The sequence below is a fragment of the Crocodylus siamensis genome, chromosome 4 (genome assembly GCF_052110815.1).
Source record: "Crocodylus siamensis isolate JL-2025a chromosome 4, ASM5211081v1, whole genome shotgun sequence".
Lineage (NCBI taxonomy): Eukaryota > Metazoa > Chordata > Crocodylia > Crocodylidae > Crocodylus > Crocodylus siamensis.
Window position 1 is genome coordinate 121830839 of NC_143398.1, and position 26051 is coordinate 121856889.

The following is a 26051-nucleotide window of genomic DNA, read 5'->3' on the forward strand; positions in this document are numbered from 1 at the left end:
CTACATCACTGCAACCCTCCCTCTGGATCTGCTCCTGACCTTCATAAACAGTCTTCTTCACCCTCTTTTCCCTCCCCAAGGAGTTCTTCCTTCAGAAGCCTGGCACTGTGGCCTTATGAATAGAGAACGTAAAGCTCTTGGCTTGCATTGATATGAAACCATTTAATTGATAATTTGATGTCTTTTTAAAATAAAACCTATAAGTATTATCTTAATCAGCAATAAAATATACTCTTTCAATTACTTGTTTCTGTGTCTTATTAAAAGAAGTAAATAGTTTCAGTGAGTATTGTTGTAATTGTTTCCTCCTTTGATTTTCATTTCCTTAGTTGTCATCATCTCCCAGCAGCAGCAGCAGCAGCAGCTGTAAAACAGATCTTTCAACAGCCTTGTTAATGGTGTGGAAATTAATCTGATTTTAAAAACCTTACTGATATACAGGTTCATGTGCCTTACCTGGTACAAGCACCTGCCAGCTTACCACCTACACCCAAAGTGTTCTGCTGCACCTCATGTCAATCAGTTGTATTGACAGAGCCCCACACTGCTTCCCATGAGTATCCCCATAGTCTCCAAGGGTAAAAACTCATTTCAGCATTTATACTAAGTGTATAAGTCTCCTGGGGAAGATCTTAGAAAAGTTTATTAAGGAGGCCATTCTTGAGGGACTGGCCCAGGCTAACATTCTAAGGGACAGCCAGCACGGGTTTGTTGCGGGTAGGTCTTGTTTGACCAATCTCATTTCCTTCTATGACCAGGTGACTTATCAGCTGGACAAGGAAGAAGAGATTGATGTCATATATCTTGACTTCAAAAAAGCTTTTGATCTGGTATCCCACGATCACCTCTTGGCCAAACTGCCCAGTTGTGGCCTTGGCTCCACCACGATCTGCTGGCTGGGAAATTGGCTCTGTGGTCGGACCCAGAGGGTTGTGATTGATGGCAGTCACTCATCATGGTGCCCTGTAACCAGTGGGGTCCCTCAAGGCTCTGTCCTGGGACCCATACTGTTCAACATCTTCATTAATGATGTGGATATTGGAGTTAGGAGTGGACTGGCCAAGTTCGCCGATGACACCAAACTTTGGGGCAAAGCATCCACACCAGAAGATAGGCGGGTGATCGAGGCTGACCTGGACAAGCTCAGCAAATGGGCAGACGAGACCCTCATGGTGTTTAACACCAAAAAATGCAAGGTTCTCCACCTTGGGAGGAAAAACCTGCAGCACCCTTATAGGCTCGGCAGTGCTACGTTGGTTAGCACTACAGAAGAAAAAGACTTGGGGGTCATCATTGACCACAAGATGAACATGAGCCTGCAATGCGATGTTGCGGCTAGTAAAGTGACCAAAACACTGGCTTGCATCCATAGATGCTTCTCGAGCAAATCGCGGGACATCATTCTCCCCTTGTACTCGGCCTTGGTGAGGCCGCAGCTGGAGTACTGCGTCCAGTTTTGGGCTCCACAATTCAAAAAGGATGTGGAGAAGCTTGAGAGAGTCCAGAGGAGAGCCACGCGCATGATCAGAGGTCAGGAAAACAGATCTTACGATGACAGGCTGAGAGCCATGGGACTCTTTAGCCTGGAAAAGCGCAGGCTCAGGGGTGATCTGATGGTCACCTATAAGTTTATCAGGGGTGACCGCCAGGATCTGGGGGAACGTCTGTTCACCAGAGTGCCCCAAGGGATGACGAGGTCGAACAGTCACAAACTCCTGCAAGACCGTTTCAGGCTGGACATAAGGAAGAATTTCTTTACTGTCCGAGCCCCCAAGGTCTGGAACAGTCTGCCAGCGGAGGTGGTTCAAGCACCTACATTGAACACCTTCAAGAGTAAATTGGATGCTTATCTTGCTGGGATCCTATGACCCCAGCTGACTTCTTGCCCTTTGGGCAGGGGGCTGGACTTGATGATCTCCCGAGGTCCCTTCCAGCCCTAATGTCTATGAAAAAAAATCTGATGCCTACATGGAGAGATAAAAGAAATATCTGAAAGAAGCGTATTTGGTGTACAGACTGCAAATACCAACAGCAGCTTAGATGGCAGAAAGTCTATAAGAAGCAGTGTTCACTAGTCAATGCATCTTGTTCTTAAAAATAAAAACACAAAAAAAAATAAAAATTCATACTTGAGACTTGATCAAACTGTGATACCATTGTCTGGACAGTCCAGCTACCCCAAATATCTGGCAACATGCCAAAAAAGAGATGGCCTTGCAGCCATATCCCTTGAAGGCTAGGGACAGACATTACATATAAACCAATTTAAGTGATCAGAAACTGGTTTAAACCTCTAGCAGAACAGATGTTCAGTGCACATAAACCAGTTTTAAAATGGCTGAAACTGGTCTGAGATAAACCTGGTTGAATGTAGTATCAGACTTAACTGATTTGGCTCAAACTGGTTTATGCAATGTCTTTCCCAGACTCTTTGCTGCTTTAAGACAAATCAGACTCCTTCAGCATCCCAACATGCTCTCTGTGCTGGGTGGGACTCTCTGCTCCACAGCAGGGCTGGCCCTTCCCCTTTGTTCCCTGGCCTCCGGTCTGGCAGGGATTGCAGGCTGCTCCCACTTTCCCCCTCACCACTCCCTGCTAAGCAGGAATTCCTCCCTCCCCTCTGCCTTGCAGAAGGTGTCTGTGTATTAGCTAGCAGACCACATGCTGGCTAGGGTCCATGCTGAATCAACAGGTAAAATCAACAGGCAGAATCAACAGATAGCTGGCAATGTCCCCCTGGTGTTTTCTTAATGGGATGATAAACACTGAGTTAGGGTGTGATAAACACTGTTATCAATTCCGTACTAGGCTAATCAGAGCATCCCACTGAGGTCTGGCCATGTCCCCCCTCAATTCAGTGCTGTGCAAGAGAAAGGAGAGCTACTCTAGCGTACCCCGCCGCTAGCTTCTAGTCTTAGCCACTGCAGGCATGTGCCTACATTTCTGGGATGTCTGTTCAGTTACAAACTGGTTTAGCCTAGCCAGGTTAGATTAACCTGCAAATATTAGTCTAATCTGGCCAGGCTTTTTGAATGTCTGTCCCTAGCTGAAGTGTTTACATTGAATTGTTTTGTCTCCAACTAGTGGTAAAAAAACCCTCAGTAAAAACTAAAATGAGACTTCATTTTTCACAATCTCCAGGTAAGCAGGACTAGTATGATGCCAAATGCATGCACACACAGAAGCAGATACTTCTCTGTGGGAGGTGTTAGAGGGGTGTATGGAGTACAAGAAAGGACCCTTCATGGAATTAAGAATCTAAAATAAGCTGAAACATGCTTACTACATTAAAAACTCCTCACTATTAAGAAAAAAGGATGATTATTTTCCCCATAATCACAGAGGACATTGAGAAGAGCTCTTGTATACCTCTTATTTCTGGCAGATGCCACCAAGTAAGAAAATGAAAATCTCAAGAATAAATAATCAAAATACTATTCATTTTAAGTTATGTACTAAAGAGTTGTAAAATAAAGGTCCTTTCTGCTCATGGTCATTAAAGGTTTTCTGGCACTTTTAAGAAAAAGAGAATTGTCTACTTTGGTTTTCTTTGCTAAACACTAGATTGGATAGTGTACACCCTATTCTGTTACCTACAATTTGAAAAGCTACCTCAGTTCTTCCTAAGAACTGAGTCATCATGTCATAGTACACACTGATGAAAAGCAGCCTCATTTTAGTGTGTGGGTGAAATGATCCTTATACACCATTATGTAATGGACTGTATAGTGTATTGGGATTCTTGGGGGACAATAAATAATGTAGAAGTATACAATATTGCTGCTTTTAAGAAGAAGGGATGACACGGTTATCATAGGGTATACTTTAATGCCCACTGTATAACAGGCTTGTTTCAGTGGGATTTGGGTAGGTTCCTTAGAAATTTCTGCCTCAGGTAGTTTTTCCAACATATGTACTTGTCATTGAACTCAGTGGGAATGCTAGTAGGTAAATTTCAGGCTTTCATTTGCATTTTACACCTGCTAACCGGATCCTGATTAAATGCTGTTCATTAGAGTGGAACACTGAAAAATGAGCAGTATCTTTACTCCAATAGGAATTGACAGCTGAATGCTTTTCTTTTCTTGTGGTCTCATACAGTACCAGGACACCAAAGAAAGAACTTTGCCTGGGTAAAGAAGACCCAAAGTGCTACGCATCAGACATGGGGATGTCTACTTGTACTTGATAACTTTATTTGCCCTCTTAGGGGTGTTCTTAGGGTGCTAAACAACAATACAATAAATACCTTACAAAAAATGGAATTTAAAAACCACCCTCTGTCTGGAATGCTAGGCTCAAATCCCAGCACCGTTGACCAATTTTTCATCGTGTGGAAGCAGACAGAGTGAATACCATGCAACTTACTATGTAGATCTCATTTGGATCAGGCTTATCAAGCAAGCTCCTACATGGGCATCTAGTTACAAGACACTTTCCTTAAAAACAGTTCTTTTTTTAAACTCTGACAAAATATCTTCTTGCTTGTGCCCTTTATTCTATGTATTGGCAAAGTGCTTTAGGTTCTTTTGGGTGGAAAGGTGCTTTGTAGTGACAGACACTAGGGGTACATGCAAATATTACATTTAGGTTTAGGCTAATCTAAATACCAGATACCATTACAATTAGGTTTAGGTTGACCTAATACCAATCTACATGGACAGTTGGAGGAAGCTGAATTGGGCAAAAAAAAAAATGGCTGGCCTGATCTAAATTAGTTCATGAACTGCCTTAGATTGGGAGTAGGTTAGCCCAGTCTAGTGAATGACTATACACATTTGGAACTCAGCCTCATGGCTGGGAAAACCCAGCCAGTCATCTCAGCCCTGGGGCTACATTTTTCCTACCCCCACCACCCTAAACAGGCTATTTTTAGTTTTCCCCCCAGCACCCCTATCCCCAGATGGACAACCCCCTTACAGACATGCCAGCTTCCCAGATCCCTCCACCCTCTTTGGGCCCCCCTGTCACCCGCAAAACTGCAAGTTCCCCTCCTGCCCACCACAAATTACTTATATCAGGTTCCTGGTGCAGGTCCCATCCCCAGAAAACATCTTCTTACACCATTTTCTATCTGTAATCATATGGCTTAAAGCAAGTCATGTGATTATAGACTGGATGTGATGAATGTCTTTATGTGTGGCAATCAATTTTAAAACCTTAGAGCGCTTGTACTCATAATGGGTGTTTAGTCCCTTAAATTGAAATGGTGGGTTTTTAATTGCAATGATTAAAAACCCACTTTTCAATTTAGGGGCTTCTGTCACTGTTACAGTAAAGTGGCCTGATCCTTTTATTTTTTTTCCATGGAGCCTGCCCACATCTCCTGCAGCTGGTAGGGTGAGTCGCTGGGGGCCAAGCAGCCCCTGAGCTGTGGGGGGCCATGTACCTTCCTTTTGTGGTGGTGGCACCCTCCCAGGCTGCTAGCAGGTAGGTACTGCCCCAGTTTAGGCTTGGGGAACGGTTGGATCAGGCTGAGTGCTGCCTCTGAGCTGGGACAGCACCTGCCCACTAGCCACCTGTCTGAATGGCCCCAGGAGGTGCTGCTGCCACAGAGGGAAGGATTTTGGCCCATTGGCAGCTGGTCCCCAGCCATGGGAGAGGCAGACTGACTCCACCAGGAAAAAAAAAGGATCAGGCCCCTCACTACTTCCCACCGTGCCACCAGTGCAGTCTGCCTGTGCAAGCTGCTGCCAGGCTATGTGGCTTCTGAACTGCAGGGGGTTGTAGGGGTGGGCTAGTCCTTCCTGCACCTGCGCAGCTAGCTAGCTCCCCACCTGGCAGGGACTGTTGCTTTGGAGGGAAGGACCAGGACTCCCACAGCTCAGGGGCCACACAGCCCAGTGGCAGCTCATGTGGGCAGGCTCTGCCAAAAAAAAAGAAGCAGTGAGGGGCCTGATTGGGGGGGTTTTCAGCAGAGCCTGCCTGCCTCTCTTGCTGCTGGGGCCCTGAGCTGTAGGGGGCCCTGGTTCTTTCCTCTGTGGTGGCAGCACCCCTACCCCAGGGGGCTACCCTGGTAGGCTGCTAGCAGGTGGGTGCTGCCCCATCTTGGAGGCAGCACTCAGCACCATCCAACTGTTTCCCGAGCTGTGGCAGCATCTGCCTGCAGCTGTGGCAGCATCTGGGTGGCCCTGGGGGTTGCTGCTGCCATGCAAGAAGGCCCAGCCCCCCTGCAGCTCAGGGAGACTCAGCTCAGCAGCAGCTTGCCCCCCACGCCCCGGCCTCCAGCCACAAGAGATGCAGGCAGGCTCTGGGAGAAAAAATAAAGGATCGGTCCCCTTGCCACTTCTACCTTCAGCCTCTGGGGAAGGGGGGTGGAGATGAGCTGTCAAAAGGCTGCAACATTACAAATAACTATGTTGCAAACTAAACTACATGCAAACAAACTCATTAAAAAAAACCCACACATGTATAGTGTGATGCAATTCAACCACAAAAAGGGCCAATTTTTGTGATGTGTGCAAGTGCCACTGTGGCTCAGTTAATTGCAGTAGAACCTAGATCATTCATATCTGAGTGATAATCCACTTAATTTGTAGCAGGTTTCCAAATATAGGAAAGACCTGTTCAGATGCTTTTACTTCAGCTGGAGCTCACTAGAGGTCCCACACAGCTTATAATATAAGTAGTGCCCTTTGAATTAAAATCTTTAGTAAACAGCTGAAACACTGCAGCGGTTCTGTGCAGTGGTTTGCTGCAGTTCTCTGCAGCCCTGGATGCTTCTCAACTCTTCACCTTTGCAGTGGGGTTAGGAATCTAACCTTGTGAAGTGTCTGGGTTCTAGTGTACTCATAAAAGACCACAAAAATCAAAAGCAGTCTTTTGTTAAGAAATGTCTATTCTATAGTTATTGTAGTGCAGTGTTGGCAGATCAAAGCCACATGAAATCTTTGTGGAAATCTAGATGCAGAATCTTGAAGCTCAGGATGGGCTACAAAACCACCCCAGGACGCAAAGTGAAGATTTGGGTAGTTAACCCACATTGAAGTCTCTGTTGCTGCACCTGGACTGCTAGTTTCATCTGAGCTGCCTATTTTAAAGCTAGGTCAGATAAGTCTTCAGTACACCTAATTCACAAGAAATGAAATGGAAGAAGCATTTAGGGCAGCTTTGGAGCATTAAATAAACTTGTAGCTGCATTTCAGCAGGAGTGAAGAGAACTTTGTAGAGCTTGCTTAATGGAAATGCAGTTTAGGGTTTAGGATTAGGTCTATAATTTGTAAAGTACTTTGGGATCTACTTAAATGGAAGACATTTCATGTCTAACTTAAAGCCCGTTTAAATCAAGGCAAGTCATAGAATTATAGAAAAGTAAGGGCTAGAAGGGAGCTCCAGATGTTATCTAGTCCAATCCCATGCCTGAGACACATCATTCCTATCCAAACCATAATTTGACCATAAAACCAATAATCTAAAGTCTACATAAGGCTGCCATCAACCCTGACATAAGACAGACCTAACACCCTAATCTGCCATAGGTAAAGGAGGGGAACCACAGTAGCCAATGTCCTGCTTTTATGAAATGTTGTGAAGACATGCTCAAGAGACCCGAGGAAGAGGGCTATGTCCCTTGCTACAGAGGAAAGCAAGAACCCCTACAGTACATGCCAATCATGGAGTAAAATTCCTTTCTGATTCCAAATATGGCCACTGTTCTGACCCTGCGTGGAGGGGCAAAGTGCTTTAGCCAGAAACTTCCAGTCCTAGCAGGAGCATTGGCACATTGTCCCTTGGCTGTAGCCAACACTCAGTGCCTCTGAGGAAAGATTAAAAATACCCTTACACAAGTCTTTCCATTGATTTTTGGATTGTATTCTATAAAAATTACAACTGTTTTTATATTTTTTGAGACTCTGGGGTCAGAGTGGCTCCTAAAATGTTCACCAGTGTCATTTTCATTTATATTGTCATAAAAATTTCGTTTTCCTATTCAAGCCTCATTTATACTAATACTCTAACATAAGTGTTATATGGGAAAGAAATCTATCTTAAGAAACACAGATCTTAAATTTTAAAGACCAATTGTCTTGGCAATTCTTTGGGGAATTCAAGTGGCCCCCAACTCTGAATTATACAATATACACTGTACTTTTTTATAGAAAGTATATCCATGGGATGACAAGTACGGATTTATTTGCCTAAGCCATTTAGCAGTGGTTGAAAAACCATGGAAATCAAACTCCTTGGACATGGCTGATGCTTCAGGAAAATAACTGCATGAGACCCTTTTCTTTGTGGGATTAATCAAAACTTTAGTGTCAGTGTGGAATACTTGAGAAGTACAAAGTGGCCTTCAGGGGATCAGTAGGGTTGCTAAATGATATCAACGTGGCAGAGGTCTTTTACTTAAAAGGAGTACTGCAGGATTCTTGTTCCATTGGTCTCCATTCTCCACTGGTCTCCATTGGAAACTAATGGACTAATTGGGCTAAAATATTGTTCAAATGAAGCTGCTGCCCTCTCCTAAACTAAAAGGGGTTACTGAGCTTCTGTTGTAATTTAGTCATTCAACACAGTAGAAATGAAGAATAAATTAGTTATAAATATGCGTGGGCTGGCTTTTTGATATACCGTCTGTTCAGTATTATTTCCTACTAGATGCTATGCTGAATAATGGAGAAACACCATGAACTAGATAGAGATAGCTCGCACTGCAAAATTGGGACCTGCATTATACAAATTCCATCATTTAAAGATTTTCCGATTAGTACATCTTCTACATTGCGTACATGGTCCATTGTAAAGACAGGGGTCACTTTCAAATTTGGATCTGGCTGTAGGTTTAGATTTTGAACACCCCAAATCTCAGTTTTCTTTTAGGGGTCAGTTCCACTTGCTGGCTCCTTCCTGGCCGCTGCTTTACCTCCTGTCTCTTGCTTGCCACAACTTTGATGTTGTTGGTTGTTAAGGGAGGGCTCACTCGGGCCAGTAGTCACCTGGCAGAAAGCTGGGCCTGTTCAGCCAGGCTAGCCCTCCTAGACTTTTTTCCCTCCTACAGGGCTTCCCCCTTAGAGGAGTTCTCACACAGGTTTCTGAGGGCCTGTTAGGGCTTCAGCTATTGCAGTCTGGGCCCCCCTTTTCTCTCAGGCCACCCCCTCCACCTCAGTCTACTGATTAAGACTGCAACTTCTGGGTTCAGCCCTGCCTTGGTGGCAACCCCGTCCGGGGGCTTCAGTCTCAGCACATCAGTCTCCATCCCTCTAGCTTAGGGCTGACTCCTGGCACAATTAACAGGAGAGTGCCACCCAGGCACCCTGTTCATGGCTTCCTCCACACCTGCAGCCACATTTCGTTCTCCAGTCTCAAGTTCAAACAAAACAAAACCACAAGCCAGCTGCTTCAAAAAACAAATGGTTTCCCTCCATGGGGTAAATGTTGTCCCTTCCTGGGAGTCTTCTCCTTCAGTTCCCCTGGGTGGCTTGGGTTCCTGTCTGTCTGTCTCCAACAGTCCCTTCATTCCCAGGAGCTCCTCTCCCTGCTGCAGGCAGTGGCTACCACCTGGCATGCATCATAGAATTATAGAAAATTAGGGTTGGAAGGGACCTCAGGAGGTCATCTAGTCCAACCCCCTGCTCACAGCAGGACTGTCCCCAACTAGAATATTCAAACCAGGGCTTTGTCAAACCAGGCCCTAAAAACCTCCAAGGGTGGAGATTTCGCCACCTCTCTAGGTAACCTGTTCCAGTGCTTCACCACCCTCCTAGTGAGAAAGTTTTTCCTAATATCCAACCTAAACCTCCCCTGCTGCAACTTGAGACCACTGTTCCTTGTTCTGCCATGTCACCACTGAGAACAGTCCAGCTCCATCCTCTTTGGAACCCACTTCAGATAGGTAAAGGCTGCTATCAAATCCCCTCCCAGTCTTCTCTTCTGCAGATTAAATAAACCCACTGGGCTTAAATCCTCAAGCCTCCTCTCTTTCCAGCCATGTGAGTGGGTCTTCAGCCCTGGTGATCAGGCACAGCCGATTACTTCATTAGCCACATAGCGGAATTAGTCCCAGGCCTAGTTCACGTGGGCTGTTTTTCCTTGCTGTCCTTCCTGCCTTGAGTCTCTCACCCCCATAGGCCCTTCTAGGATCAGGGGCTGGGGTTTCCTGTTACAGGGTGCTTTTCTAATATAAAGTATTGTCCACTGTACACAGCAACAGCTGAGGATATCCAGGATAACTTTTTAAACACAAGCCTGCTGCTAATGGTTAAAAATATAACTACATATTTATGTTTAAGTGATCTGGGGTAAACAAGTACAGTCAGGCCTTTTTAACCTTATGGCTTAATGGAGTGCAAAGCATTCCACCTCTGCACATTCTCAGGATTTGCAAGGACAGGAAACCTAAGAACTCTAGTAGTGGTGGATTTTGGAAGAAGGAATGACTCTGCTGTCTCACTCTCTCACCCTACTGACCAGAGAACTCTTTCAGAGGCCACGGTGTAATTGAGTGTACAGTAAAATTGCACGGTTTTTATAGAGCTATTAGGATGCATGTACATGGGAATGATAGGGAGACAGTGCTATGGAGAGTAACTGTGGAATTGCACCATGGCCCTATGAATAAGGACTGTGCCACTAAGAGGTGGTATCCCTCTACTGCAACACGCACACACATCCCAAAAGCTGTTCCAGAGATTCAGTAGATTCTCATCCATACTCATAGGAGCAGAGGGGATGATCTGACCCTGGGGTACAATCCTGGCTTTATTGAAGTGAATGGCATTTTGCCACTGACTTAAGAAGCAGGTCTTTCATTTCTCTTACATCTCTTTGACATTAAGAGTCCCTTTATTTGTTACATATTTTTCCACTGGTATTTTTACACAAAGTGGCTGGGATTTTCACAGTCCAAAGGGACCTAACTATTTCAGTTGAAGCTGGGTGCCTAATTTCTTTAGGTTCTTTCAGTGAATTCCTACCAAGCTGATGCAGTTATTATATTGCCTCATGTTACTAATGCCTCTGAATATGAATGATCAGACATACTAAAAGCAATGGTGTATGATTGTGTAGCCATTTATGATATTGCTCCAAGTTCTGATGCAGCAGACGCCCCACTAAACATTTATTTTGCAGGTTAGGTGCTTCAAACACAATGTGACATATGTAGCCTTAAAGATAAAAGATTTATTTTGATGGCTGGATGTGTTATAATAATAGCCACAGCTAAGAATTGTGAACTAATCAGGGATTAGATCCAAGAGGTCACCAGAGCAGCAGGGATAAATGGTCAGGAGAGCTAAGAGATATCTAACCTGAAAGAGGCCAGGTCCAAGTTAAAATAGATCATTAAAAACATTAATATTAATAGGACATTTTATTGTCTGACTGAAAATATGTGTTTTATATTTTACTTAATCATGAATGGGTCATGGTTTTGCTATGGATGTAGGGGAAACTTATGGCTAATTTGTAAGACAATGGGAAGAGGGGTGTACTTTGTGTTTTCATACAACAGTATAGGGTTATGTATACCCGAGTAATCTTACCAATGCTCTATCAGGCTCCAAATATGGTTAGTATTAGAATAAAAGTACAAAAAAAAAAGGTTATTTGTTAGGTATGCATATAATGAGCATGATTCTGTATTTCCTGTGTACCCAACACTTACTGGTAAAAGGAGTGGGGTTTTGGGTATATAAACATAGCGCAATTGCATTTGGCTTAATACTTACAAATCTGATACTGACGGAGTTAGGGGTGGGGTGGGGAGGGATGGAGCTTGTGAAGTTTAGAAATTGTTTTCAGGGAACAAAAGTTCTGCATTTTTATGTCAATACATAATATCTTACATGGCCTCAATTGTAACACTATATCTTACTCTTACATGATGCAAAGAGAATTAATAGTAGATTTTTTCCATCTCTAGCTGTGGATCCTGCATTTTTTGGGTCTGGTGCTTTTGCATGCTCTAATTTTATTTATGCAATTCAAAAGAAAGGTCCTAATTAATAATTACTAAAACAAAAAGAAAAAAGAAGACCTACATCTCTCCAGGTAGTGCTGACAATGCAAAAAGTGTTTTGAGGGGAAGTAGGAAATACATGGAGGACACGGGGAGGGGAAAACTGTAATTAACTAAAGGATTACAATTAGATCAAGTGGAAAAATTATTTTGGCAAATATTTTTTCATAGCAACTTAAGTCATCAATAAAGATTACAAGCAATCAATGTGGGTACTACTACTAATAGTGATCAAAGGCAGCAGACAGCAAAAGATAACTGGTATACAGACACAATGGAGTTCTGGTGAAAACATTACTTAATATCTCCTCCTCCTTGCAGTTTCCCCCTTCATTTCCCCAACATTTCTTGTTTTTTCATCCTTGAAATTTTTCTGTTCTGATTTCAGTCTTACCTTGTATGCTGTATACCCCATATGCAAACACACACACACATGCATGTGTGCGTGTGTCGCCTTGGTTTAAAACTTCCTTCATTCTTTATTCAATAAAGAATATGTTTGCTGCATGATGCTTTACCATTGACAAGTTTCATCAACCTTCTTTTGAACCTTTACCTGTTCTGCTCCTCCTCAGTAGTGAGTGGGTAGCCCGTTCAAGTTGTATGATATTTAAATGTTACCATGGTGATGAGTAGTGGACATTGCCACCTTTCTCTCTCTAATTAAAGAACAGATGCAGGGATGGCTGATCTTGCGGTGACCCTCTTTAAGCTGACATCAACACACTAATTGTTTTCAATTCTTTTCTTTCCTCAGCAGTCTTAGCGTTGTCCTTTCTTGCTACCAAGGTCTTGGCTCTTCTTAGGTTAAAGAAGCAGTAACTTGTTTCAGAGCCTTCCTCTGGGAACTACAAGATGAAGCTGCTTCACAGAAGTGACTAAACTCTATCCCCTACATTAACAAATTGATAAAAAAAAGAAAAGAAAAGAATGAATAGTTTTCCTAGTGATAAAAAGCTTCTGATGAATTCTACATGTGGATTTGTTTAAACAATATAAAGAAAAATGTTTGCCTTTACAATCCTAAACCTAACTCTGTCTTCCTTCTTAGAATGTTAGCTAAAGTCCATTGAATATAAGGCATCTAATAACTGTTTTACAAAAGAGATGGCTGTGGCTGAAACATGAAATGTAAGTTTGACAGGAAGTAGCTTCCTGACTTTTATTTCTGCCTCAGTCATTGACTCTCAGCATGGCTTTTGGCAAGCCATTTCAATTGTCTGCCTCAGTTTCCACACTACAAAACAGATATGAAAATCAAGCTACCTTGCTGTGGGAATGAGAATGAATTAATGTTTGTATAAAACATCCTATGAAAAATGACTATTATTAGGGTGGGCAGTGTTTATTTACAATTACTGCATGCCGGTGCCTGAGATTGCCATGGTTTTGCTTTACACTTAGAGTACAAGATAATATGGTGTATCTGTGTTAATGGTAAGTAAATTGTAGATTTCTTAATGGCTTCCCCTCTCCTGTCGGCTATTTACTGTCCCCGCCTTTAGCCACACTTGAGGCTAGAATTAATAGTCAGCAGACCAATTTAGTAAGGAAAAAGAGTTGCCAACAAGAAAATTAAAAATATTTGACTGATGCAGATGCAAAAAAAAGCAATAGTCTCAGACATCAGTCTGTGTGAATGATGAACACCAGTAACCTGGTGTTTGCCATAGGGTATACCTGGTTGCTAAGCTATTAATCAGCTACAAGATCATCAATGGCAAAAATCCTTGACATGTAGTAAGTTGTCTGAACTGTTCTACAGAGATGGAAGGGTTTATAGTCTTTGTTGTTGTTTTCTTTTTTATCTCTAGGCTGGCTTGAGGTGGTGCAAGATCTCGCTTTCACGACAACCCTAGGGGGCAAGAGGTAATTTATACATGTGAAATACATCATGTTAACACATTGACAGCACTCAGAAAATCGTTATTTTACTCTAGGTGCCAAACTATCTGATGAAGCTAAATTATTGGCATTTGGGGTCTTTGACCTAGTCTGTATATAATGCATCTGTTTTATTTCTTTGACATTGTTCTACATTAATGTAAGTCATAGAAGTGGAACGCTTTGGGTTATCTGTAAATCGCCAAAACCTTAAGCTTAAGAGGACATAAAAATCTCTCAAAATACTAATATTACAGTGATGGAAAGGAAATGGAAAATCTTTACCATTTCAATGATCAAATCCTATGGTGAAGCAGGAGGTTTCATAATGCTGACCTCAGTGCACTTATCTACAAGCATTATTGTTTCTAAACTGAAGCAGTTCTTTTTAAAGTACAGCCAAAATATGGACTTGGTGAGTGTTTAAAAACATGAATGCACATATACGTTTCCTGCACTATGAAGTACACAAAAAGTAAATGCTATAAAGAGAAAAAATTAAGGCAAGAGACAGATATTTCATACCCAAGCATAACCAGGACCTAAATACTATTATGCAGAGAGAGTGGTTAATTAGAGGTTTTATCATTATAGTAGTTCCTTTATCTGTTCAGGCAAGGTTTTCCATCTCAAAGTGCAAAAGTGATGCAGAGGGGCAGAAAATTTTGGCTGCATGTGTCCATTTATCATAGACATAGTTTTGGCCTGCAAAGAATGAGTCATGGGGAACTTCCCCAAAGATAGGGGTTTTTAGGGTCAAAGATTATATTTTGCTGCATTATAAGCAGAGATTGAGTTTTCTGTTTCCTACAGAAAAATGGGGGAAAAGGCAGATTTTACCTTTTAACTGAGAAAAATGCAGATTTCTTATTTTAATGGGGAAATATGTGGATTTTCCACCTTTGCAAAGAACTTTCTGCAGGCTGGTAGAGTTCCAGCCTGCAAGGGGCTGAGGAACTGGGAGGGGAGAGGTCAGGCAGGGGGCACCATTTGCATGTACACGCACATGGCTGCCAGGCAGCCTGGAGAACAGCTCCCACAGGTAAGTCTGGTAGGGGGGAAGATTGAGGCCCCCATAGGGAGGGAGGAGTCAGGCAGAGCAGGGCTGGGGCTGCTGCCCAGCCAAGTGGTATGTGGGGCTTGGGGCCTGGGCCCAGAATGTATGGCCACAGAGCCTGGGTCAGGAATGGGCTGGGGCCATGGGCAGCTCATCCAGGGTGGGGAAGGGCAGGTTCCCCACTACTGCATGCATGTCCAGGGGGGCAGGGGAAGCATGTACCCCCAAGATCTGTGTGCAGGCTGGGGGTGGGTGCAGGCTGCCCACTACAGGCTCAGGCCCCCCACTCTCCTGACCTCTCCCTAGGACCTCCAGGGTCCAGTGGGCAGGACCTGGCACACCAGGGCAGAGTGGAGCTGAGTGGGGAAGCTCCTTGCTACTTCAAGCCCCACGTTGCCCTGGCAAGGCAGCCCCTGCCTGCTGGGCAGCAGGGAGGGGCACTACTCCATGCCACCAGCCCCACTGTTGTGGGGCTTGCTGTGGAGCTTCCCTGTCCCAAGGAGCTTCTGTGTCCAGCTCTGTTCTGCCCTGCCGCACTGGGTCCCATCCACTGGGCTGTGGAGGCCCCAGGGGGAGGGCAGGAGGATGGGGAACCCAATCCCACAGTGGGCAGTCTGCACCCACCCCCACTAGTGGGTTCCACTCACGTTATGCCGCCTACAGGGGAGGGGGAGTCAGGGCTCTGTGCTCTGCTACCTAGTTGGGCCACAGCAGCCACCACCTTCCACAAGTGACAGCTGGGGCTCAGGAGCTGCTGTGGGGTCAGGGGGCTATGGAGCTGGGTCCTTGGCCCCATAGCCCTGGCAGCTGGGAGTCCCCGCTGGCAGGGCTGGTGGGGCAGGGGGCTGTGAGTGAGGGGCAAGGGGCATCAGCATAGCCAGGGAGCTGTGGGTGGGGTGTGAGGGGGACCAGCAGGTGTGGGAGGCTCTGGGTGGGGAGTAAGGGGCAGCAGCAGGGCCAGGAAGCTGTTGTGGCTTGGGAATGAGGGGCCTGGACTTACATCCTGGTGAGTAAAGGTGGCAGTGGGAGTTCTGATCTTCCATGATAAAGCCCCCCCCACAAAAATGCCAAAACTTATAGGTATTTAGAATTTATTTTATTGCAGTGATTGTGGCATTGGTAGGCTTCCAGATTTCTTTAAAATTTTAAGTATATCAATAAAATGTGTTCAACTGATATCTAGATACATAGTGGAATTTCATTTTAATCATGGATTTGGGGTTTTTTATCAGAGAATTTGTGAAAACCAGAATCCCTGATTATAAGTATAGGGGCAAAGTGAAAAGCTTGGATTCCAGCACCAACATTCTCCAGAGCTTGTTTGGATGCATAACTATCTAATAGCAGAATTTGAATGCTTGGAATTTTAAATTTTCAAGATCAAGTGAGTAAGGAGAAGTGTAGTGACTGGAATAGCTGGAAAAAATGTCCTTCAGTTTATGTGCAAAACAGTAAGGTTTTTCCTGCTGACCAGGATGCAAGTCCAGGCCCCTCATTCCCCAGCCACAGCAGCTCCCTGGCCCTGTTGCTGCCTCTTACTCCCCACCCAGAGCCTCCCACACCTGCTGGTTCCCTTCACTCTCCACCCACAGCTCCCTGGCTATGCTGGTGCCCCTTCCCTCACTCACCTATCCTCCACTTGTTGCAGAATTGCAAACATTTTGTTTAAAAATAATAACAATATAGTCCTGTGCTGATAGGTTTAAATGAGCAGTTTCTGACTTAATTTACTGAGAGAGCAAGACCACAGAGGGAACTGCTCTGTGTTGTAATGAAGTGAGGAACATAAGGCCCAACTGTTGTATTAGGACAAAATATTAATAGGCCAGTGTATTCTGACTCAATCTGTGCTCATCCACATTAAGCCTCTTTACAAAATACTTATCTGAAAGGGCTTGGCTCTGGGCACCAGTGCCCAAAATGTTTTCCCCTGCTGTGTGTGGCTTTTGTTGGCAAGTTACTGGATCCTGGATGCTTACATTATTATGCACAATGATTTGCTGATTTTGTTGGTTGGAGCTATGTTTCAAAGGTAATTCCAGAGAGTCAATAAAGTAACCATTTGTTTCCTCATTACTCTAAAACCGAGCCATAGTAAGTAATGCTTTAACTCTTAGGGTTGAATTTTAAAATACTGTGGCTTAAGTTTCAACTGAAGTATTTTAGCTGCCTTCTGTGTACCTGTAAATCTTATACCTATGTTTCCTCAAGGTGATGAATGGAGCATGTGTAGCAGATGGCGGCTTGCTTTGGTAGTGGAGTTCCAGTTGCTTTTTTTTTACATTTGCATTATTGTAAGATCAACACTGCTCATTACCAGATTTTTTGTCAGTTTCTTGAGAGGTCCCTTGAGTCAGGTTCTCTAATTTAATATCGCACCTACCTCATGGAGTTCAAAGATCACAAAGCATCTGGTCAATGCCATTGGCTAGCTCTATTCCATATGCCATAATGCAGTACTGTATCTTCTATTCTCTTAACTGTGGAAAAAAACACTTAGCAATAAAACCAAAGGGTAAAAAAGTGTTGGTTGACCTCCAAAGATTTGCAGTTTCATAGTGAGAAGATGCTACTTTATGTATGTTTAATCAGGAAGAGCATAGGGATCTGGTGAGAGCTCCTGAGAATTTATAACAGTTGAAAAAGTTAGGCTAGTTTTATATAATATAAAAGTTTGCTAATGGCATCTGCAATATGATATTCAGACAATAGGCTAAACTACACATAGGGCCAAAACTATCTAATAGGACTGTGCGAAAAACCACCACTTTGTTTCAATTTCTGTTTTGCTGTTTTGACAGGACAGTGTTTTGTTTTGAGTTTCTTTTCGTTCCAAAAGCACTGTTCCATTTTGTTTAGTTGAAACTGTTTCCATGTTTCAACGTTTCGCCCATAGGCTATAATGGGGAAGCATGAAACTGCTTATAACATTGTCATTTCTTGCCTTATTCAGATGAAACGTGCAGGAATAGTAGCCCATTCTGAGGCCATAAAGCCTGCCAAGTTTCAAGCAGTTAGGTGCAGGGGTTTCTGGAACCTGCACCTCAAAGTCTTGAAAGCAAAACTTGTGTCACTTGTAAGTGTGAAGCCACAGGGGGGTGACAACAGTAGGCGTGGTAGCCCCTGCTGAGGCCACAAAGCCCGCCAGGTTTTAAGGAGATAGGTGCAGGGGTTTCTGGGAAACTTCACCTCAGGCTGCTGAGAAGCAAAACTCATGACGTGGGTGACACTCTGTGTGTGTTAAGGTGTGCTTTCACTGGTGCTGGGGCCTCCACATGACCCAGTAGTGTGCTCCAATGAGGACTCCTCCTCCCCTACAGCCTCAGTTCAGTCTACCACTTGAAATGATAATAGGTAAAATAATAACTTAGTGAGCAGCAGAACAGTAGCACTAGCAGCATCTCAGGCAGCCAAAGTGTAACAGAGCCTTTCTTTCCTCTCCTGCAGGAGCTTCTTCTCCATAAACTGCCAGAAAACTCTCCCTGCCAGCCCCAGCCCTGGGGCTTAGATGTGCCCAGGGGTTTGCGTCCTTCTGGTTAGGTGCTAGGGGTGTTGGTCTAAGGACATGGCACTGGCAGACAAGGTCCTTTGGGTCAGTCTAATCTGGTACCTTTTAGCAGACCAACTGAATAGTTACAGAAATATATCTTAGCAAGCTTTCAGGTTGAATAACCCCTCATCAGGCTGAGGAAAAATCTGCAGTTGGTGTGTGTGCTGTTCCTGGATGGAAGGAATAATAAAGAAGCCAGAGGCTGGCATGTAATGCAGGCAAGAAAGATAGTCAATAGAAATAGAGGTGTTGGGGTAAGGGACAGGCTTGGGGGGGGGGCAGGGAAGGGGGATGTAGCAGTGCAGGTAAAAGTGGAGAGGTATCTGGGGAGTCAGATGCCCAGCAGGTTGTAGTGTGTCAGAATTCCAATGTCTATACTGAGTTCACGAGTTTTTGTACTTAGGAGGTTGATGAAGTACATCATAAACTCATTTGTGAAAAGTGCAAACAAGCACTGAACCTTGCTAACCTGATCACCAGAAGCCAACTTCCTACAGCCCAAAACACACTGAATGGATCCAGGCCATGCCATGACAAGACATGCAAAACCTTCCAACAATATATCCAGTCTGAAGATATCTTCACAGTACAATACATATCTCCATCAGGGCACCAAGTACCCTGATGGAAAATACATGGCAACACCAAGCAACAACTTGATGCCAGAATGAGTCCACACCAAAAATTTATCAAAGACAACAACAGAACACCACCTATCTGCAGTGTCTCAGGCCTGATCCTCAAAGGAAATCTTCCTGTAGTGGAGGTGGAGACTGGCTGGTGGATGGAGTGCTGGCACAGGACAGTGGCTCCCCCCCTTCCACGTCCCCCTGCCTTCACCATTCTGCCTCCATGGCTGTCTTCATCAGCACTTCCATCCACTGATCCAGAGTTTGGCTGCTGCATATGCTGCCCTTCATCCTTGGGTCACACATGGCGGCCAGCACGTGGACTCTACTGGACCACAAGGGATCAAGCCATTTCCTGATGCCTTCCTTCAGCCACCTCACCAGTGCCTGCATGTCTGGTGACAGCAGCTTGTCCCACCCAAGAACATTGATCCCCTGGAAGCTCTCCATTTGGCTCTGAAGTCCCCTCACTAAGGGGATCACCTGGCTTAGAAGGGTGTTGCCAGCATTGAGGGTCATGGTGTCCTCAAGGAAGGGCTTGAGGACCACCAAGATCTGGGAGATGGTATCCCACTTAGCTCTGTTAAGGTGGCTGGTGATCCCAATCTCCCCAAGCAAGGCCATCTCACGGATGGCCTTCTGTTGCTCCACCAGTCTCTCAGGCATGAGGTATGTGGAGTTCTGAGTCTCCACATCCTACGTGATTTTGTGCTGAGGGATGTTTAGCTCTGCCTGTTTGTCCCACAGCATCTTGCCCCCCTTAAATGCTTCAGTGGAAATAGCCTACCACCATCCTGCATTTAGAAATAAGCTTGCCGGTGGTGTTGGCGCCATCACCAGCAGCCCTGTCCCCCTTCCAAGGCATCCCTGACAGTGAGGTGGAACTTGTGTACCACACAGCAGATGCCAACAAAATTGGCATCATGGACTGCCTTGACCATATTGGCCCCATTGTCAGTAACCATGAACCCATGGAAAGCATGAGCTTTCCCTGCCCAACGAGCCACCCCTGCACCAAGCAGTTCATGGCCCCCATGATCTCTGTTGCCGTGTGGGACTCATCCAACACCTTGGCTTGAAGAAGAGCCCACCAATGGCTTGACTGGTCACATCAGTGCCCTGTGAGGGAAAGGTAGGCATGATCCCCACCCCGGCTGTCCAGATGCCTTGCTCAGCTTCTCCCTCAAGTACTCCCTGCATGCCTCATACAGGGAAGGCACCACTGTCCTGCTGAAGGTGGTGTGTGTGGGTACTCGGTATGATGGAGCCACAAGCATCATGAGTCACCTGTACCCTGGCCACTTAACTAAGGAGAAGGGCTGGCCATCCACAGCAAGCATCTCCCCAATACTCTCAGAGTTCTTGCTTACCGTTGCAATGCACCTCCCTTTCTGTCTGCCTCACTGTTCCAGGGTGGCCTGCCTCTGCTTTGGTGGGATGAGGGCTTTGGATCAAGATGGGGACTTCCGTTTAGGCATGCTCCTGCTGGTTCCAGGCTGAGGAGGAGCAAGGGCAAGGGGGTGGTTCCTGTGGAAATGCATCAGCATCCCCATGGTGCTCATGTGTTTTGTTCCCTTGCCTTGGTTGATTTTGGCTCGGTAGTGCAGGCAGATAGGATATGTGGGATTATCTGCCCACTCAGAATAATCTCAGCCCACACTGCCTGCTTACTTCTGGGGTGCAGGTGCATGAGCAGATGGTGCAATTTCCCCCTCTTCAGCAGGCAGAGGCACAGCAACAGGAGGAGCGGACTCAGCTGAGCCGCTTGCCTCCACAACCTCTACCTCTGCCTCCTCTGAAGTGCCTTCTGGGGACTTAAACCGCTCCCTCTACCCACTCTTCTGCCCCTCCCTGAAGGCTTGCCAGCTGCCTTTCCACCATGCTTCATGGTGTATTTCATAGTGTCTTGTCTTTATAAAAATATGTAAATATATATGTGCCTTCCTATATAAATTGTATAGTATGATATCCAATATAATTATGAAATTGAAGAGAATAAATTAACTAATATAATAATAAAATAAAAGGGTCTAGAAAGAAAGTAAAAGGTATTGTGGAATCCCATTTGCTGGGCTAGCAAGTAGGAAATCAAATAAATGGTAGTAGTAGCCTTTGTTATCCAGCACTCCTGAGCTGCTAGAAGATAGCTCAGTAACTGTCAGACCCCAAGGCAGAAAGCAGGCCAGTTCAAACAGTGCTACCTTTTATGCTGGTTTTCCATCCCTCCCTCAGTATTTCCTCAATATTATGTATCTTTATCCTACAGCAGAAAACAGTATAAAGCATGAACTCACAAGAGTGAAACTCTGCATATATCATGGGGTCTATGGGTGTTTTGGCACTCCTTAGAAGGAATTGCAAGGCCTTCAAGTATTCCACCATTCATGGTGTCCTGGGAAAGAGAAGGTCCAGCTGAGCTCAATAATGGCTTTGGATTTCAGGGGTTAATTCCCAGCCAGGGTTCAGAGGCCCTAACCAGCTGGGTCCTAATGAGATAAATCTGAGTCTGTCGGTTCAGCATGGTCAAGAAAGAAAGGCAGAATAGATGGATGGAATTATGCTGACCAGAAGTTAGGGCAGGAAACCTGGAGGAAACATAAGCATTGTCTTGTGTGTTTTGTACCACACTTACTGGTTTTATTTTTGGAGTTTTTTAGTGAAGCCAAGCAGCTATTAACCACAACCATTGCAGTAAAATGTTAATCACAGAGAATTGTTGGGTTTTTGGTTGTAGCCGTGTTGGTCTAAGGACATAGGCAAGCATGGTTCTTTGAGTAGATGTGATATCTTTTATTAGACCAACTGAGTAACTGGAGAAAAATTCTTTGCAAGCTTTTGGGTGCAATCACCCTTCTTCAGGCAGGGACTCCCTATACCTAAAGAAGGGAGATTGCGCCCAAAAGCTTGCAAAGAACTTTTTTCCAACTACTCAGTTGATCTAATAAAAGATATCATGTCTACCTTGCCAGCCACAGATAATGACATTTTGATTTCAGCTGAGCCTCCGCTGAACTGTCTGGGTTCTGGATTTTTTGTTTTGTCTTAGACCAAGCGTAGTAGGTATGAAAACAACCCCTCAAATCAGCCTCTTATTTCATTCTTTCTCTTCATATCTCTAAAGCTGTGGTGATTTGAGCTGTTTTCACCATAGACTGTACTTATATTTTTGCTAGACTGGGGGAGGATAATTTTGGAACAGAAATAAAGCATGGTTTAGTCCAGTCTAACCTACAATATCAGTTTTTGATTTAAATGTCACATAACTGCCTCTTCCAATACCATATTTTTTTGTACAGTAGATAGGATTGCACTACCATGCAATATTTTATTTTGCCAGTTTTAGAACAGTTGTAGTAAAAAAATAGATCTCCTTCTGGTGTGGCTTATACAATTTGTCTGCCTTCAACGCACCCTAGACACATATACTGTATAAAGAGGAAATACTATTGTTAGGGAACTGGACTCCTAAAATTAAGTCTCTGGACCTTTCTTTTAAATTGTGTTCTGATGGGCTCAGCCAAAGTGGCTTGCTTAGCACCCTACCTGTGTTATTCAGACATTTGTCAGATATTTTATTTCATTTCATTTCATACATCACAAACTACCAAGGCAACCTTGTCATTGCAATTTCCACACCCTTTCTTTTTCTTTGTTCTGTATGTCAGTGAAATCTTATCTCTGCAGTCTTCTGTCATAGGTTAATAGTCTGGAACAAACTTCATTTAAGACTCTTACATAACAAAAGAAGGGGGAATTACAGAAAAGAAAGTTGGTGGCCATAACCACCATTACATGAATCATATCTTATGGGTGCTGCCAGTTATGAAATATCAACCAACTCTGAAAGAGGAAGAGAAGAATAGGTCTCTAAAGATTAATTTGTTCAATTAAGATTCCTGGCCAAACTCATGGGATGTAGTCCCAAAGTTAACACCTAGATCTTGCCACCTGCAAAGTGTGAAGTTGTTAGGCTTGATGTCTTGGTTCAGTTTATTTTATGGATGGACCAAAACTATAACTTGCAGGCGAGGATTTGAACTTGTTCAGTGTTTGCAGTGTGTAAGTCTGAGGTTTGGGGTTTGTCCTTTAGGTTATTACTAAATATGTTGGATGTGAATCCAAACTCCTCTAAAGTTTGTTACTGAAAGTTTTTGGTTTCAGATTCTTGCAAAAATAGGATTTTTTGCAACATTTTCATTGCTGTCTGGTTTTAGACAGGCTTGAAATGCTTTAAGAAAAAACTTCTTCCATGAAAATGGAGTACTGTCTGCTTCCATTTAAACTAAAAAGTAATAAGATGCATTTTATTATAAAAACAAGAAGTTAACTCATGTTTTTAGACTTCAAAGAAGTCTGCACTTACTATTATCTAGACTGGCTTCCTCATCCTTTATTTGCAAGATCATGTGCTTTACTAGGGTCGCTGTTGCAGTTGAGGTGTGCTTTTGACTTGTTTTAGTTCCTCTTGAGTCGAAAAACTTTAATTATTTTGGTATCCTTTAAGTGACATGTCCAAAGTCCTGTACCTCTTTTCAGTGGAACCCCACAGTCCAAACTCTTTCCTCTTTCTCAACTATGTTTGATATGTCTACACCCTTTTTCTCCAGGGGCCTCTGACTAGCAGCTGATTAAAGTGACTCAAAAGGGTTCTATCTATGTATCTAATAACAGAGGAGACAAGTAAAGCAACAAAAGGTCTAGCTGCCTTGTTTCCACCTACTGTAGTGGTTTTCAAATATTTAGAATTATTTCATATCACTTCTGCTGCTATGAAACAGAGGAGAGGACAGGGGCATGGACTCAGTCTGCTGAGGTCCCTTCCAACCCTAATATCTATGCAACTCCTACAGCTTCACATCAGCTCATACTGCCTCCTAGCCTACTCTGCCATTATTCCCTTGTGCCCCCAGTATCATTGCATGTATTGTTGTGGCCTTGAACCTGGAGCCTCAGTTTACCTGATACAGCCACTCAGCCTCTTCTGCCATCTCCTCACCAGAGCATTCATGCGGACACAGGTGGCTAAACCCTCCAGCTGGGCCTAGCCACATGCACGCTGTCTGCCACCGGAGTAGCCAGCCAGGGTCAGCTGATCCCTCACCCCTTCCAACAGAAACCCCTGGCCAGGAGAAGGCTGTGTCCAGACAACAAGGTTCAATCTTGTATCTATACTGCTGCATCCTTGGGTTGCGCTGCTACTGGCTTCCCAACAGACTCTCCAGGTACCTGACCCAGCTTGCCCATGGACCCTGAGTTTGGCCTGACCATTGAGCTACCTGACCAAATTTTGGGTTGATTTCTAGGATACCTGACCTCAATCTGTGGCTCATCCTCTGGATCTTTGTCTTGGTTCCCTGGACAGATCTTCTTGCTTCTGTATACTCCAACTCATAGTTTCATAGTTTCTAGGGTCAGAAGGGACCTGAGCAGATCATCTAGTCCGACCCCCTGCCACGGCAGGAAAGAGTACTGGGGTCAAACGCCCCCAGCAAGATGTTCATCTAACCTCCTCTTGAACACCCCCAGGGTAGGAGCCTGCACCACTTCTCTTAGAAGTTGGTTCCAGACCCTAGCCACCCTGACCGTGAAGTAGCGCCTCCTGATAGCTAACCTAAACCTACCCTCTGCCAGCTTGTGACCGTTATTCCTGGTCACTCCTGGTGGTGCTCGGGGGAACAGTGACTCCCCAAATGCCTGCTGATCCCCACTGACTAGTTTATAACAGGCCACAAGATCCCCCCTCAGCCTTCTCTTTTGGAGGCTGAACAGGTTCAGGTCCTGTAGCCTCTCCTCATAGGGCCTGCCCTGTTGTCCTCTGATCATATGAGTGGCCCTCCTCTGGACCCTCTCCATGCTGTCGACATCCCTCTTGAAGTGTGGCGCCCAGAACTGGACGCAGTACTCCAACTACGGCCTGATCAGTGCTGCATAGAGGGGGAGGATCACCTCTTTGGACCTGCTCGAGATGCATCTGCAGATGCATGACAAGGTGTGGTTGGCCTTCCTAACTGCCTCCCCACACTGCCGGCCCATGTTCATCTTGGAGTCAATGATGACCCCCAGATCCCTTTCCGCCTCCGTGCTGACAAGAGGGGAGTTCCCCAACCTGTAGGTATGGTGCCGGTTGTTCCTCCCGAGGTGCATCACCTTGCACTTGTCTGTGTTGAAACCCATCCTATTCTCATCCGCCCACCCTTGTAACCTGTCTAGATCTGATTGTAGCCTGTTGCATCCTTCTAGTGTCCCCCCACATCTTAGTGTCATCAGCAGATTTGAACATGGTGCTTTTTACCCCCTTGTCCAAGTCACTGATGAAGATGTTGAACAGTGCAGGACTGAGCCCTGCGGAACCCCACTGCCCACGTCCTTCCAGGTTGAGAAGGACCCATCCACTACCACTCTCTGGGTGTGGCCCTCCAGCCAGTTGGCGACCCATTTGACTGTGTCGGTGTCTACACCACAGCCCCCCGGTTTCTTAATGAGAACGGGGTGAGAGACAGTGTCAAAAGCCTTCCGGAAGTCCAGGAAGATTATATCTACTGCTGTCCCTCCATCTAATGATCTGGTGATCTGATCGTAAAAGGCCACCAGGTTGGTCTGACAGGACACGCCGGAGGGCAGGGAACAGCTGCAAGCAGACCTGGACAGGTTAGACAAGTGGGCAGAAAACAACAGAATGCAGTTCAACAAGGAGAAATGCAAAGTGCTGCATCTAGGGAGGAAAAATGTCCAGCACACCTACAGCCTAGGAAATGACCTGCTGGGTGGCACGGAAGTGGAAAGGGATCTTGGAGTCCTAGTGGACTCCAAGATGAACATGAGTCGGCAGTGTGACGAAACCATCAGAAAAGCCAATGGCACTTTATCGTGCATCAGCAGATGCATGACAAATAGGTCCAAGGAGGTGATACTTGCCCTCTATCGGGCGCTGGTCAGACCGCAGCTGGAGTACTGCGTGCAATTCTGGGCGCC

At 44.9% G+C, this 26051-nt stretch overlaps 1 protein-coding gene across 17 annotated transcripts in view; it reads left to right on the plus strand.

Annotated features, from left to right (window-relative positions):
• The window catches only part of SOX5 (SRY-box transcription factor 5), a 914829-nt gene that overhangs the window by 361114 nt on the left and 527664 nt on the right, over window positions 1-26051 (plus strand). For 15 of the 17 annotated variants that reach the window (XM_090043598.1, XM_090043600.1, XM_090043599.1 and 12 more), the window contains one exon: window positions 13774-13828. The exons of the other annotated variants lie outside the window; for them this stretch is intronic. In XM_090043598.1, coding sequence (XP_089899724.1) covers window positions 13774-13828 — 55 coding nt within the window. The remainder of the gene's footprint in view (window positions 1-13773; window positions 13829-26051) is intronic. 17 annotated transcript variants of the gene reach the window in all.